Source organism: Vombatus ursinus, unplaced genomic scaffold (genome assembly GCF_900497805.2).
Source record: "Vombatus ursinus unplaced genomic scaffold, bare-nosed wombat genome assembly UNPS02014785.1, whole genome shotgun sequence".
NCBI lineage: Eukaryota > Metazoa > Chordata > Mammalia > Diprotodontia > Vombatidae > Vombatus > Vombatus ursinus.
The window spans coordinates 6,598,725-6,615,009 of record NW_020954563.1 but is presented as its reverse complement, the minus strand read 5'-3'; the positions used below and the strand labels follow the sequence as shown (position 1 = coordinate 6,615,009).

The 16,285-nt window shown below is 38.8% G+C and overlaps 1 protein-coding gene across 1 annotated transcript in view; it reads left to right on the top strand.

Moving 5' to 3' along the window:
- Positions 1–16,285, top strand: part of PTPRT (protein tyrosine phosphatase, receptor type T) — an 885,105-nt gene that overhangs the window by 768,254 nt on the left and 100,566 nt on the right. The window contains exon 15 of the mRNA XM_027867127.1: positions 13,867–14,054. Coding sequence (XP_027722928.1) covers positions 13,867–14,054 — 188 coding nt within the window. The remainder of the gene's footprint in view (positions 1–13,866; positions 14,055–16,285) is intronic.

Genomic DNA, 16,285 nt, shown 5'->3' with positions numbered 1-16,285 from the left:
ATTTGGAACTCAAAATCTTATGGAAGTAAATGTTGAAAACAAAAAAAAATAAAAATTACCACTTAAAAAAAGAAAGAAAGAGCCAAGGAACAGTTGATACGGTGTTTGCTGCTCAACAACACCAGGAGAAACATCAGGCACAGAACAGAGATCTGTACACAATGTTCATTGATCTGACTGAAGCTTTTGATATTGTCAGTCATGAGAGGCTGTGGAAAATCATGGCAAAATTTGGTTACCCAGAGAATTCATCAGTATCGTATGTCAGTTTTATGATAGCATGCTTATACAGTTTCTGGATATGGATGATGCTCTCATACTTTCTCTCAGTCACCAATAGAGTGAAACAAGCCCATATGCTTACTCCAATGCTTTTTAACATATGTTAAGCAATGTTGTCAGATACCTTCAATAAAACTGAAAATGGCATCAGGGTCAGCTACCACATTGACAATAAATTATTTAACTTGAAAATGCTACAAGCCAAGACTAAAGTAGAGGGAGAGTTGGTGCATGACTTTTTGTTCACAAATGATTGTGCACTCAATGCAGCCTCAGAGGATAAGATGAAAAAAAGTATGGATCAATTCTCTGCTGCTTGTGTTAATTTTGGCCTAACAATTAACACCAAGAAAACAGAGATTCTCTACCAGCCAGCACCACACCATCCATGTGGAACTGTCAGTTACAGCAAGTGGGGAAATTTTGAATGTTGTGAATAAGTTCACTTACTTTGGCAATATGCTTTCCAAGGATGTTCACTTAGGTGATGAGTTGGCACACACATTGTCAGAGCCACTCAGCATTTGGGAGGCTTCAAACAAAAGCATGGGAGAGAAGAGGTATTAAAGGTATTAGACTGCCTACCAAATTGAAGATCCACAGAGTCATTGTGTTGACCTCATTATTGTATGCCTGTGAAACCTGGACAGTCTACCAGTGCCATACCAAGAAACTGAATTGCTTCCATTTGAATTGTCTTAGGAAGATTCTGAAGATCACCTGGCAAGATAAAGTAACAGACATTGAGGTCCTTTCTAGAGTAGAACTTCTAAACATTAAAACTTTACTGAGAGAGTGCAACTCTGATGGCCTGGCCATGTTGTTTGAATGCTAAACGTATGTTTGCCTAAAATATTATTTTGTAGAGAATTCACACAAGGCAAGTGCTCACATGAAGGTCAGTAGAAGTGATATAAGGATACTCTAAAGTTCTCTCTGAAGAACTTTGGAATTGATTGTGAGACATGAGAGACACTGGTACAGGAACACTCATCGTGGTGTGCCTATGTTAAAGAAGGCACTGTGCTCTACCAGCAAAACAGGACTCTAGCAGCTCAAAAGAAATATGAAATGTGCAATTTAGAGACATCTCCACTCCAAATGTTCACATGGACTATTTGTGCCCAACCTGTGGTAGAGCCTGGCAAGCTCATATTGGTCTGATCATCTACAGTCAGACATGTTGTACCTTGACCTCAACGTAGTGAGTGAATGAAGTACAACTAACCAACTTTTCCATTGTTTCTTTCTTGCATATCAATGAGAGAGAAACTCACAAGTCAATTCCAAGGGTTGTCAAAATCCCCGCCCCCCCCGGCCAAAAAAAAATAATAGATACTGCTAGTTTGACTAACAAGTATGTGATAGGCCTTTCAAGTTTGAACTTGATAGAAGGTGGAATACTAAATACTACATGGAAAGACAGAACTAGGATCGAAAAAAGAAGCTGAAAGACTGAAATGCTAGACTGAAACCAAATGGCATATCCTTCTTTTGGCAATTCAGGAATAATAATTTATCTAAATTTTATTTCTTTTGGTGCCTAGTTTGTATTTAATAAATGTTTTTTTTTATTTATTTCATGTGGGTACACCTTCTACTGATCAAATCAAAATCTTTCCATTCTTTCTCATTCTACACAAACGTGATCATATCTTTCCATAAGTCCTCAATTTATGTACCATCCAATAAAATGGAATACTTTCTCTGGGGTGTCTTAGTAGAACCATTGTAGCACTTGAACTGACCATATGTTGTCTTTCATTCTCATGGCATGACTGGGCTACCCTTCAAGTCTCCAATGATATCTTTTATACCAGTTTACATATGCAGTTCACTATTGGGAACATTCTGTGGCCTTCCTACATCTACAAGTACCTTTTCATTGTCTTTTCAGTTGCTTGTAATGTTGCTGAAATCTTGGAGTTGCATGATTCACAGCCATGTGAATCACTGTCATAATACCATTATATTTTTTAAAGATGGGTATTTATTGCAGAATACAGTTTGGGATCATTGAAAACATTACAGGCCCCCAAAAGCCATCTGGTCTGACTTGTCTCTCTTATTCAATTTTGGGCCTCACTTGTTTTCCCTCTGTGTACCAACAGACTAATTATATGGGCTGCCCATCCAGCTTCCTGACATAATTCTGATGGTATGCATGTTCATTTCATTTCTTTTCCAATGTTAATAGTGACAAGAATCTCTTTGGTATTGCTGTGGTTTTCACCAAGGAGACCTTATAGTGTTCTAGAGTTAAAAGCAATTAATACAATGTCATCTGCAAATAAATACCTTTGGAGATCCTTGACACCTAAAGCAAATCCTTTCTCTTGGTGCAGTTGACACTTAATGGGGATAAACATAAAGTTGTACACTTAGGTTAAAAAAATGTATTATCACAGAAGAGACATGCCCACAGAGAGCAACTCAAGTGAAAAAGATCTAGAGTCTTCAGTGGGTGAAATGTTTAATAAAACAGTAGTGTAGGGGCAGGTAGGTGGTGCAGTGGATAGAGCTCCAACCTTGGAGTCAGGAAGACCTAAATTCAAATCTGGCCTCAGACACTTGACACTTACTAGCTGTGTGACCCTGGGCAAATCACTTAACCCCATTGCCTAACCAAAAAGCAAAAAATAAAAGCAAAACAGTAGTGTGAGATGGCAATCAAAAAAGCTGATATAATCTCAGTGTGGGTTAATAGAAATATAGAGTCCATAACGGGAGTTTTGATAGTCCTACTGCACTTTGCTGTGATCAAGCAGCAGCTGGAGGAGTGTGCTCAGTTCTGGGAATTACACATTGGAAAAGGCATTGATAGGTCAGAGTATCTCCATAAGATGGCAAACAGTATGGTGAAGGACTTGAAACCATGGCTTATGCCTATTGATTGAAGGAACTGGGGATATTTAGGCTAGAGAACAGAAGACTTATGGTGAGTGAAAGAGAACGGAAAGTTCACTGTCTTCAAGTATTTTAATGACTATCATGTAGAAAAAGGATTAATCTTGTTCTGCTTGGCCTTTGGGGGCAAGACCAGAAACAGTAAGTGAAGATTGCAAGGAGGCAGGTTTTAGTTCACAATAATAAGTGTCTTACAGTTCAAGCTTTCTACCAAGAGAATGGGCTGACTTATGAAACAAGAAATTCCCTGTCACTAAAGGTATTTAAGTAAGACCTAAATTGCCACTGGATGAGGTGATAGTAGTGGTTCTTCATAGATTAGGTGGGGAGTTTGACCAGCTAAATGGCCTCTGAATTTCCTTTCAACTCTTTGATTCTCTCATTGTATTGTTAAGCAACAATTTTTGCAAAATTTATCAGAATTAAACTGATTCTGCAGCAAGGGAAATATGAAGGAAGAAAGAAAGGGAGAGGAAGGAAAGGAGACAGAAGGAGGAAGAGGGAGAAAGGAGGGAAGGAGGGAGAGAGAAAGATGGAAGAAGTAGGAGAGAGAGAGAAAGAGAATATAAGCACATACAAGTGGTATTATCAGCATGAGACATTTTTAATTCCTTTCCTATGTCCCATAATACATTACCTAGTTGAAGACTGTTTAGCTTGTGCTGTGATACACCTATAATGCCCAGTTCTAAGCTAGTGCTGCAAATGGCACAGTGCCCCCAGAGCACTAGAGCAACGCCAATCTCAGACACCCCCGAGTCTCTCTTTGGAGTTGACAGGAAGCTGACAACCTTTACTCAGGGAGAGACAAATTGGATGGGGATGTAATTAAAACCATCAGCGGTACTCCTCAGGAAGCAAGGAGTTCTGAGCAAAGGCAGCTTATCACTTTACACACTTGCCAAGGCTAATAGAATTAAACCCGAAAACAAAGATGCTGCTTCTATCATTCCAGAAACTAGAAATTATTGGGGGACATGAAAGAACAACTTTGAAAAGGAACAGTTCTGCATGCTTATCATCGAGGGGGCAGTTGGGTTGGGTGGTTGACTCTTGGTTTTCCTGCTGCCAGAAATCATTTCTTCTTCCTCAGGCTTCCTGCCCACCCCTATGTTGAGGCCTCTAATTACAAAAAAAAAAAACAAAAAACTAAAACAAAAAACTGTGTTTGTTTTTTTGTTTTTCAAAATTACTTTCCCCTTTCTCTTTGTGTCTTTAGCTATTAGGAAAGACCAGCAACAAAGTTGTCTTCCTCCTGGTTCTTTATCATACCTTTCCCAAATGGTATAAGTCATAAAGCTCTAAAACTGGTAGTGTTTTCTCCATTTTGTACTTACTCATTTTTCTCTTGATAGTCCAGCCTGCTAAATTTGAGGTAGCAACATGCATTTTTCTTTGCATTTCACTAAACCATTTTACTAGTAATTGAAAGGGCTGGAACAATATGTAAGCATAGAATCTTCAAGTTAAAGAGAACCTAGGCAGCTAGGTGGCATAGTGGATAGACTTTTGGACTTGGGGTCAGGAATACGTGAGTTCAGTTCCTGCTTCAGACACTTTGTAGCTGTGTGACCCTGGGCAAGTCACTTAACCTCTCTCTGCTTCCGTTTCCTCATCTGTAAAATGGATATAATGAGATAACATGTAAAGTACTTTGTAAGCTTTAACAGGCTATATAAATCCTAACTAAGATGATAAGGAGGAGGGAAAGGAAGCAACATAATATAGTATAAAGAATGTAACATAGAGTTCAAATCTGATCTCTGACACTCCCCGAGTGACTTTAGATAAAATAATTTTGCTGTTCTGTGCCTTAATTTCCTCATCCATAAAATGAGAGGGAGGGATGACCAATTGCTAAGAACCTCAATTTTGAAAGACCATTCACTATGTTAAGTCCAATCTTCCACCTCATTCAGAATTTCCTTCTGTAGTATTACTGACAGAAGCTTATTGTCTCTACTTGAACATTCCAGTGGTGAGGACCTGACTACATCAAAAAGTATCCATTACAAACTTCTCTAGTGAGAAAGTTCTGCTTTATACTGAGCTTAAATCTGTTTCCCTGTAACTTTGATTCATTAGTCATAGTACTACCTTCTGGAGCAATGAAAAATAAATGTCATCTTCCTTCTAAATAACATTCTTTCACTTATTTGAAGACAGCTATTATATATTCTCTATTCCTCTCTTCTCCAAGTAAAATATCCTAAATGTCTTTGATTGATCTTCATGAGAGATGACTTCTGGATTCCTGGTTTCCTTCCTTGGAACATGCTTCTAATTTATTAGAAGGCAGAAACATCTCCCTCACTCATGCTCATCTCTACCTCAGAACATCCCTATATCTCTAGACTTATCTCCATATGAAATCTCATGTCTATCTTTCTTCATTAGTTCCTTTTCTGTTTTAAAAGAAGAGATATCCAATATCATATTTCCATCCTGGTCTTGTCCTTCCTTCTACCGCATCTGGGACCTTACTCCCTCATTCATGTCTTTTCTTACACACATCTTCATTCTCTCCCTCTTCACTGCTTCCTTTCCTTTTGCCTCTCAACATACATGAATCCATTTATCTTGGAGAAAAAATTCCGCTGGAGCCTGATAGCCCTGTAAGCTAATATCCTCTCCCTCTTTACTTTTATCACCATGTCTAATATCAATAGAGTTGTCTAAATTTTCTGATTCTTCTTTAATCACTGGCTCCTTAAACTCTTTACATCTAACTCAGTCCCTTCCCCTCAATTTTAACATGGAGAATTTGCACATAGTTGGAAGTCAATAAATATTTGTTTTCTGATCATGTCACTCACCTGCTCAGGATGGTTGAATGGCTCCCTGTTGTATCTAGGATAAAATCCAAACTCTTTTGTCTGTCCTTGAAAGCCCTTCATGATCCAGCTTCCATTTATCTTTCCAGACTGACCCCATATTATCCCCACTCATGAATTCCATGTGCTCGTTTGACTGTTGTGCTTCATATTCCTTGTGCTGATCATTTCACCTCCCATCTCTCTGCCTTTGCACAGGCTGTTCCCCATTCTTGGAACATTTTCCTCACTTCCATTTGTAGAATTCTTAGCTTCCTTCAAAGCACAGCTCAGATACAGCCTCCTGCAGGTTTTTCCTGGTTCCCCCAGTTATTAAAGTACTATCCCTCCAATTGCGCTGCATATATTTTGTATATGTTTATCTATGTTCATATTATAGGAGGGCAGGGACTGTTTTTTTCTTTTAACAAAAAGAATTATTATTAATCTCTAAGTACGTAGTACTTATTAGGATCTTAATTAATACTTGTTGAGCTGAAGTCACAAATATGCTGATTACCCTAGAATTGTGGGTTCCTTAGAACAAATATCTGAAAAATTAAATCAGATTTTCAGACTGTATAGCAAATCTGAATGAATTCATATCCACATAGGTTTTCCTAAATCTTATTAAGCTTTTTCATAAGTAAAAGTCATTTTCCCCCTCAATATTGATTTTACATTTACAGACCTATACTGTCAATACTAATCTTGGTGCAGGAAAAAAAAAGCAACAAAAACAACAAAATACACAAAATTATCTAATTTGGAATGATTGGTTGCCAAACATTCAGTTAGTATTTAGTTGGTCCCAAAAAATTTTCGGAAATAGTCTTTGAAAGCTACAAAACTTCTTGATGTCTTCTCTGACTTACTATACTATAATTTGCTACTTAGAACTCACCTTTATCCTTCTCTGATTTTTTCACCAATTAGAAACCTCAGTAAAATCAGTTATTTTGGGACAGCTAGGTGGAGCAGTGGATAGAGCACTGGCCCTGGAGTCAGAAGGACCTGAGTTCAAGTCCGGCCTCAGACCATACACTTGACACTTACTAGCTGTGTGACCCTGGGCAAGTCACTTAACCCCAGTTGCCTAAAAATTAAAAAAAAAAAGTTAAAATCAGTTATTTTTCTGTCATATCAATTCAACAAACAAAACTCCAAATGAGTCATTTGTTTTCGATTTTCACCTGCTTTTGGTGTTATCATATGGATATGCCTTTCATTTCCATCAAGTCAATGCTTAAACCTTACCAAGAATTCATTCTTTGTATGTAGTATGGCTGAAGACCAAAATTGGGGTAATGTAGGGTATAGGGAATATTATTTTTTAGGGCCCCATCTGTAGATCTCTGGTGAATTATCTCATCATTTATTAGCTTAAATGGGACCCTGTCTTTTCTTGACAACTGTTACTGGGTAGAAGTTTTTGAATGAAGCTGGGCTCAGTAGAAAATGCCATTTGCTTTAATGGAGAGAGCATTAGATGTGCATTCACAAGATCTGGCTTTGAATCTTAATTACACTACTTTCTACCTATGCAGGCAAGTGACTTTACCTCTCTGGAATTCATTTTTCTTATCTATAAAATGGCCAGTGGTGTTGGTCTCAACAATCTCCATAAAATTCATTTTTAGGTCTAATGCTTTATGATCCTTTGAAACTCATGTTCATTTCTCACCACGTTGAGCTCAGAATCTTTTCTGATGATTGAGAAGTAATGACTAAATATGCCAAGGAGAAATCAATGGACACATACAAGTGATAACAATTGTCAATAGGAATGTCATGACACATTTGCTAATAGTTGTTTCCTGTTTACAGATATTAGCCCAAATCAAACCTTAGCTGTGACACATAGCATGTAACAATCCATAATTGCTATCAGATTTTGACCTTTTTATCTAAGGATTTACAAGAATTTCTCATATGCTACACAGTAATGAATGTGTTGTTGTTTTGCTCAAATGGAAAAACTGCATTCATTGTACTACAAGGAATATCCGCTTGGGGTAGGTCCACATGTATGATAACTAGGCATAACTGGGAGTTCTGGCAACTGAGACAAGTTGGGAGGGGGGCGGTAAAGGTAGGAGGAAAAATATGTGGCTCAGTCATCCCGAAGAGAGTCCATCCTGTGCGAGTGGAAACTTCCAAGGCAACTGGGAACAGAGGCAGCCATGCTATGGATGTGGGAAGGCTTGGGGCAGTGATGGTAGTCCAGAGTAATAAGGCACTTCTGAAAAAGAGACCTCTACATTTCATCACCATGGGAAAAAGCCCTAGAAGCATCATTATAGTTCTGATTCTTATTACATCATCTGTCTTGGCTTGCTCCTGAAATCAGATCCCTGCCTTCTCTGACAATGTCAGGCCCAGTGTATAGGGAGGATGATATAGCTTTACCTACTGACAGAGAGAAGGAAGAACGTTTTGGTTTCTATATTGCTTCTATCTTTTCCAGCCAGAAGAATGGCCTTTGTACCACAGGAGTAGATAATATGAGAACTTCTGGTCATTTTAAATGATTCCAAATAGCAGTACGAGACAAACTGCATGCTAGAAAGGCAACATTATCACAGAGTGACTGTAAGCAATCTTTGTAAAATCAGGACAGATGGGAGATGTACCAGAAGATGGCTCATTTATTTCAAGGCCCACATCCTAGGTGTTACTCTGAGCCCAATTTGTTTCATCCTTTGTGTCTCCCAAGTAACTGTGGATCTCTGATTCACACTGGCCGATTTCTCCCTATGTGGTGTTAGGAAAACTTAGGACCAAGTCCAGAGCTGACTAATTTCTTTGGTTTGGAAACCAGTGATGCAAACTGGGCCTAGGTTAATCTGGGTGGTCTCATCCCTAAGAGTACAGTTTTAAGGCCCCCCACTACTCCAAATCCTCTTGCTGCTCACCACAAGGGTCCAGAACTATAGTATATAAAGAAGCCCTCTAGATTTAGGTGACCTATGTATGAATGGTCATAGAAATTCAAAATATTATTATACAATAAATAAACTAATGGTATCCATAAAAGGGAAACTGAACATTCCTGAAAATTAAGGATTTGGTGACAAGAGAAGTGATTAACGAGCAATCCAAAGGCTGGCTGGTTTGAGTTACATTTTATGAGCAACCTGTGTTTTCCGTATGCCCTTGTTGAATTAGCAATAGAACTACACATTAGTTTTAAGACTCCCTCTCGGATAGGGACATCATAACGTTTTTTAATTGGGGCTGATAAAAAACATAGCACCACTTGTAGGTTCCTGAGAGAAGTGAGTTGTGAAATTGGGTTTTCATTAAACCTAATGATGGAAAATTAAGCATAGAGCGTCTACTGGAAATGGTCCAAGATTGAAAAGGCGTCTTTTCTACATTATAAGAAGTTAATAAGTGGATAGGTGAAATACAAAACATTGGATAAAGGCCTCCAATGAGGTGAATTAATCAACCTTGAAATCCCTTCCATTCAGAATCCTCATACTGTCTTTCATTAGCACTGGCATCATTGTCATTACACATGTTTTTAGCTTTTGCTCTAAAATTCCAAATGTGGTTTTTGTTTCATTCACCATGATGATTTTTTTTACATTGACTATCTGTGATAATAGCTGGCACTTACAAAGCATTTTGAGGTTTACAATGTACTTTCCATAGATATGCTTATTTGAATCTCTCAACAACAGAGAGAAGTAAGCAGAACAAATGTTTTCATCCCTATTTGATAGATGAGGATATGGAAGCTCAGAGAGTGAAGGGGACTTTCCCATATTCACACAGATAATTAGTGTCTGGTACAGCATTCAACTCCCAGTCCATCATCATCACAATCGCAGCATGTTGAGGAAAGTGCTTGAAGAAAACATGGATTTATTCAACACTTTGGAAACATTAAGCATCTCATAGTGATCCCCTCATCAAAGGAAAGATAACCAGAATGATGAGACAACTGTAGATAATGATATACAAAGATCTTTTTAAGCAACTAGGGACTAGCCTACAGTCCAAAGAATTTAGAGAGGACAAGATCATTCTGTCAAGTGTTTAAAGGGTTGTAATGTGAAACACTTTTTTCTGCTTGACTCCACCAGTTATTAGAAGTTGAAGAGAGACAATATAGTCAAACACTCCCATTCAAACTGTATAGAAGTGGAATGAGATGAAGGTAGTGGATTCTCCTTCCCTTGAGGTCTTAAAGAAGTTGGATGATCATTTATCAGAGCTATTGTACTTTCAGGTACTATTCAAACTTGATGCCCTCTGAGAGGCCCTTACAACAGTCACACAGACCTTACACACGGACACTTTACATTTATATAGTTCTTTAAGGTTTTCAAAGCCATACACACACACACACACACACACACACACACATACATATATATAATGTATATGTATATTATCTCTTAATCCTCCACGAGACTTGGATGATAATTAAATGTATATGGTAAGGGAAAGTAAAAAGTCAAGGATGATTCCTAGTTTTGAGCCTAAGTAACTAGAAAGATAGTGGTAGCCTTGAAAGAAATGGGGAAATTTAAGAAGAGAAGTGAGTTCTCAAATAAAGATATTGAGTTCTGTTTTAGACATGTTGTGCTTGAGATGTTTTTAGGATATACAATTGGAAATGTTCAATATTTTTGTAAGACTAATGCTCAAGAGACAAATTAGGGATCTAGGAATCCTATGCATAGATCATAGTTGTACTCAAAGGAGTTAATGAATTCACTTAGAGACATAGTACAGAGAGAGAAGAGATCCTGAGATAGAGATTTGTGTTATATTTGACCTTTGGAGCAGAGCATGAATAATGATTCAGCAAAGGAGATGGAGAAGGTTCAGTAAGAGAACCAAGAGAGAGCAGTATCATGAAAATCCCGAGAGAAGAGAGTATCTGGGAAAGGGGAGGGGACAACAGTGTCAGATACTACAGAGAAGTCAAGGATAAGCTCTAAGAAAGGGCCCTTCGATTTGGAAATTAAGAGGTCATTGATAGCTTCAGAGATAGTAGCTTCAGTTCAGCAACAAAGGTAGAAATCGGAGTGCCAGAGACTAAGAAGGGAGTGGGAAGTAAATAAGTGAAAACATTGAGTATAGATGTGTTCCCCCTCCTCCAGGAGTTTGGCTATGAAAGGAAGGAGAGATGTAGGATAATAGATTGGAAGGATTATAAAGTTATCATAAAACTATCAGAGATTGTTGTCATTGTTGTTATTGACATGGGCAGTACATCCTGAGCTCATCCAATGTTTTGTTTATGGCAGCGACATGTTCTTATCTCTCTTTTCACTAAAATTCCAAGAGAAAGGAAGGAATCAAACATTTGTTAAGTCCCTTCTATGTTCCAGCACTGTGCTAAGCACTTTACAAACATTTATTTCATGTTATCTTCAAAACAGCCTAGGAGGTAGGTGCTATTATTATCTCCAGTTTGCAGTTGAGGAAACTGAGATAAACAGAAATTAAGTGATTGATTGGTCCAGGGTGACACAGATAGTAAGTGTCTGAGGCTGATTGTGAACTGAGGTCTTCCTGACTCCAGGCCCAGGTCTGCTATGCCATCTAGCACCACCGAGAGAAAGAGACTCTATACCAGAGGTTCTTAACATGTTTTATACCATCGATCCTTTTGTCAGCCTAGTAAACCTAGAGCTCTCTTCTCAGAATAATGTTTTAACTGCATCAAATACGTAGGACTACAAAGGAAATCAATTATTTCAAAATGCAGTCATGAAAATATTTTTAAAAACAAGATCATGGGCCCCAAGTTAAAAAATTCTGCTCTATCACATTCCTTGAAAATGTGGTCTACTTTCATGGTTCTTTCAATCAGCAGACTCAATCCAACTTATATTGCAACAAATTAAAGTACTGCAGTATACTCAATAGGTGTACCATTGGAAAAGGGTGCTACCTTCACCTGTGCAGATCACAACCACTCAGCACCTTCTCTTCCTGTGTAATTCTTATCTGTGCTTTATATCTGCATAAATTATCCATTGCTCTATAGAAAAGCTAACCAGCAGGCTTGAGACACGCCTGTAGCTCTTGATATCTTTTATGGCTACACATGGTGGAGCTGTCCATCTGTTATGATTCCTCCTAGCTATGTGGTCAGCCTATCTCCTTTTCCACCCCCTTAACCCATTTCTGCTTGTCTTTTACATACTTGCTGCTTTATATAAATGCAGTGCTCTTCAGTGTCAAGCCGCCTCAATCCTGAAGTCTTCTCTTCCCCCAAACTTAGAAGCACCATCAGCAATAAGATCTTTCCAATGTAGGAGTAAGCTAAAGGGCCCCCGGGCTCTGCAAAGCAATCAGGAATAAAAGCAGAAGGCTCAGCAGAAGCAAAGATTGGGATTGGTCCACTTTCCCATAAGGCTGTGTGCAGTATTCCGAGGGGAGTTCATATTGATGGACAGGTTTTCATGCTTTGTCATTGATAGACAGGATGCAAAAGGGACCCATCAGATGTGAGACAGTTTTCATCTGTTTCATAACAAAAATGGAACTCATTCACATTTTATCATTGTCATTTTGGAAAATGCACCATTCAGTTCTACATAACAAATATTTATTAAGCATCAACTATGCTTCATTTTTCTAGTTTGGGGACATACAAAGAAAGATAGAATATAGATCCTGCTCTCTAGGAGCTTGCAATCTAATGGGGGTGGGAAGACGGAACAGACATGTCCATGCAGCATAGTATTATAGATAGAATGCTGAACTTAGAGCCAAGAAGACTTTCAGATCTTTCCTCAAAAACTCAGTAGGCATGAGGCCATGGATGGGTAAGTCACTTTCCCTTACCTCAGAACTTCATTTTCCATATGTGTAAAATGGGAATAATATCTGTAGCATCTACCTCACAGGATGTTTTTAAGGATAAAACCAGATAATCACTAGAGTGATTTATTAGCTTTGAAATACTATAAAATTATTTTATCATTACATGAATAGCTATGATATAAGATAAGAGTGAGATAGTGTGAAGATATAGGCAAGTGATTTGACACAGATGGAGGAGTGGCATCTGAATTGGGCCTTAAAGGAAGAAAGAAACATCAGCAGGTGAAGAGGACATGGGAGGACCATTCTAGGCACATCATGACATGAGCAAACTTCCAGAGGCAAAAAATATAGTAGGACTAGAACAGAATATAATTGACTTTGGCTCAAATATACACTGCCAGAAGAGTAGTATGAAATGTTTGAAAGGTGGGTTATAATTAGATCATGGGGGATGGGGAGAGAGATGAGGAAGGGGTCTTGAGTGCTGTTCTCGGGAACTTGTATTTTATTCAGTAGGCAATTAGGAATCACTGAAGGTTTTTGAGTAGAAGGATGATGTGATCAGAGTGTTTAATTAGGAAGAATACTTAGCTAGCTACCAAAAGGGTGAATTAGATCAGGGTTTGTCTACAGGTAGCTGTTTGAAGGTTATTTGTGTAATCTAGGTGAGAAGAGAAGAAGGCCTGTACTAGAGTGGTTGTAGTAAGGAGAGAGAAGAGAAGATAGGTGTGATAGATAATATTGCTCCATGCTCATATACACTCTCCAAATAGAAAGGACCTAAAGTCTTCCCATTCTGAAGTCCACCACTGGTATTTTTGCATCTGTTTAGCAGCCTGTCTGTTTCTGCTGCCCCGAGCCTCTCTGGCAGATTACCCTGAAATACTCCATTGGTATGTCATTCTGCCTAGGCTGTCTCAGGAAAATGTACCACTGCTCTGTTGATTTCCAAGGTCAGCTTCTGCCAAGCTACCCAAGCAATGGGAAAAGACAAAAAAAGCCAAGGACAAAGGGGAGAAACAGCTAGTGGGTGACAGTTTGCTTTGCCTTCCTCTCTCTGAAACAGGCAGCAGCCGTGGGGAATTGGCCCAGCCCACACTGACCATCCAGACCCATCCTTACAGGAGCTGTGAGCCAGTGGAAATGTCCTACCCCCGGGACCAGTTCCAACCTGCAATCCGAGTAGCAGACCTATTGCAGCACATCACACAGATGAAGCGGGGTCAAGGCTATGGATTCAAGGAAGAGTATGAGGTGAGAAACCCAGGGGTGAAATGGGACGTAGAAAGGGGAGGAGAGCTTCTTTTCTGAAAGTCAGTCAGACTGAGGAGGCCGATTTATCTGCCACCATCCATTCTAAGGAAGAGTTCACTTTAGAGGTGTTGCGGCTCACTGACTGCGTGCATACAACATTCTGGATGTCACCCCAGACATAGACAGGGAAGACTTCTCAAAGCAAACACCACTAATTTGGAATTTGAGTGTAACGAAGCCTAGTCTGAACTGAGTTCACTCTCTTTATTTGTTTGCCTTTAAATCTTTTATTAATACTCTTTTTTAAAATATCCCTCCTTTTCCAGTGACTTCCCCCACCCAACAGAACTCTTCCTTGTAACAAAGAAGTATATTTAAGTAAAACCATCCAACAGATTGGCCACGCCTGACAATGTATGCTTCATTGTGCAACTGTAGGCTACCACCTCTCTGCAAAGAAATGGGAGATGCACTTCACCATCAGCGCTCTGTGACAATTAGGCATGGCATTGTTCAAAGTTCAAATGTTTTTCAGCATTGTTTTCTTTACATTATTGCTTCACTCTTTTTTATTAAATAAGTGCTTACTAGAGACAGCAGTGGAAAGTGCACGGAATTTGGAATCAGGGTCTCTGGGGTCATAGCCTGCCTTTATCACTGCTCCCGGTGTGGCCTTGGGTAAGTCGCATTACTTCTCTTCAACCTCCTCTTGAAATGAGGGGGTCGGCATAAATGACCTTGAAGGTCCCTTCTAGCTCTCAGTCTGTGGACTTAGGAACCTAAATAGAATGGCACAGCTACAGATGAGAGAACAGTGGGCTGGGAGCCAGGAGCTGTCTCAGTCCCAGTCCTCATTCTGCTGTTAACCAAGTCACATCCTTAGCTTCATATATTGAAAAAAAGATGAGATTAAACTGAGTGATTTTAAAGATTTTTCTGAGAGCTAACAATCTCATGCTAAGCAGCAGGAGGCTAGACTGTAGCTGGCACAAAGCCTGAATATTGCTTTTTAAATTTCTAATTTTTATTTTTTGTTTTTCCATTGCCTCCATTTCAGAATATATTCCTAACCTTTTCTCTGCCCAGCAAACCATTCCTTATAACAGAAAAAAGGAGAGGGAGACAGGGGGGGAAGACAATTCAGCAAAACTAACCAACATATCAGGCAAGTTTGATGGCATATACGGTGTTCCATGCTCAGAATCCCCTACTTCTTCAAAGAAGGGAGAAAAGGAGATGCCTTCTGAATATTGCTTTTAAAAATCCGTAAAACCAACAGTTTCTTTACATTTACCCCAATTTCCTAAAAATTGAAGGTAAAAAAAAATATTCTAGTTAATTGAGACTCTAATCTAATAAGATTTGACAGGAAGAACTTTGGTCCCTCCCTTATAAAAGCATTCAGATGTCACCAACCATCCTTAATTTATATGTAAATATCACACACATATTATGCATTCAGACACATGCATGAAAGTGACTTGAATGGAATTGTTGCACAGTTCACTTTGTAGAATGAATCCAGTAAACATTATTTTTTAACATTACAGTAGCCTTATAAATATATGCAAATCACCTTCCCCCCTTTCTTTAAAGAAATGGGAAGGCGATGAGTGTGAAAAATGCTGCAAATTAACATCGGATGCCAGCTCTGTGGTGCTTGGCTTTGCTTAATTGTTTTTCTTCATTACAAGGAAAAGCTAGCTTGTAAGAGGGGTGCTGGAAAGAGGAGTATATCCAATACCTACTAGGATATTAAAAAATGACATCAATAAAGCTTTTAAAATAAAATAAAATGCCCCCTCCAAACGAAGGAGAGTACTGTCTGCAAACTATAGGAAAATGAGTGTTACTTCCAATCCTGGCAAATTCTAGGACGTGCTATTAAAGAGATAGTTAGTGACTATCTAGGAAAGGAAATGGCAATCACCAGGAGCCCACATAATTTCAGCAAGATCTGGTCATGTCAGCCTAACATCATTTCTATTTTTGACACAGATTTGCCAAACTAGTAGATCAGGGCACTACTTTAGTTGTGATTTACTTAGATTTTAGCAAAACATTTGACGGTATCTATACTCCTCTTCAATACAAAACGAAGAGATGCAGTTAGGTAGATTCCAAACTGTTGGCGGCTGGACCCAAATAATAGTCATTGATTATTTGAAGGTCAGTATGGAAGTTCTCTAGCAGAGCTCTCTTCCTCCAGGCTGGGTTGGGCTCTATGCCCA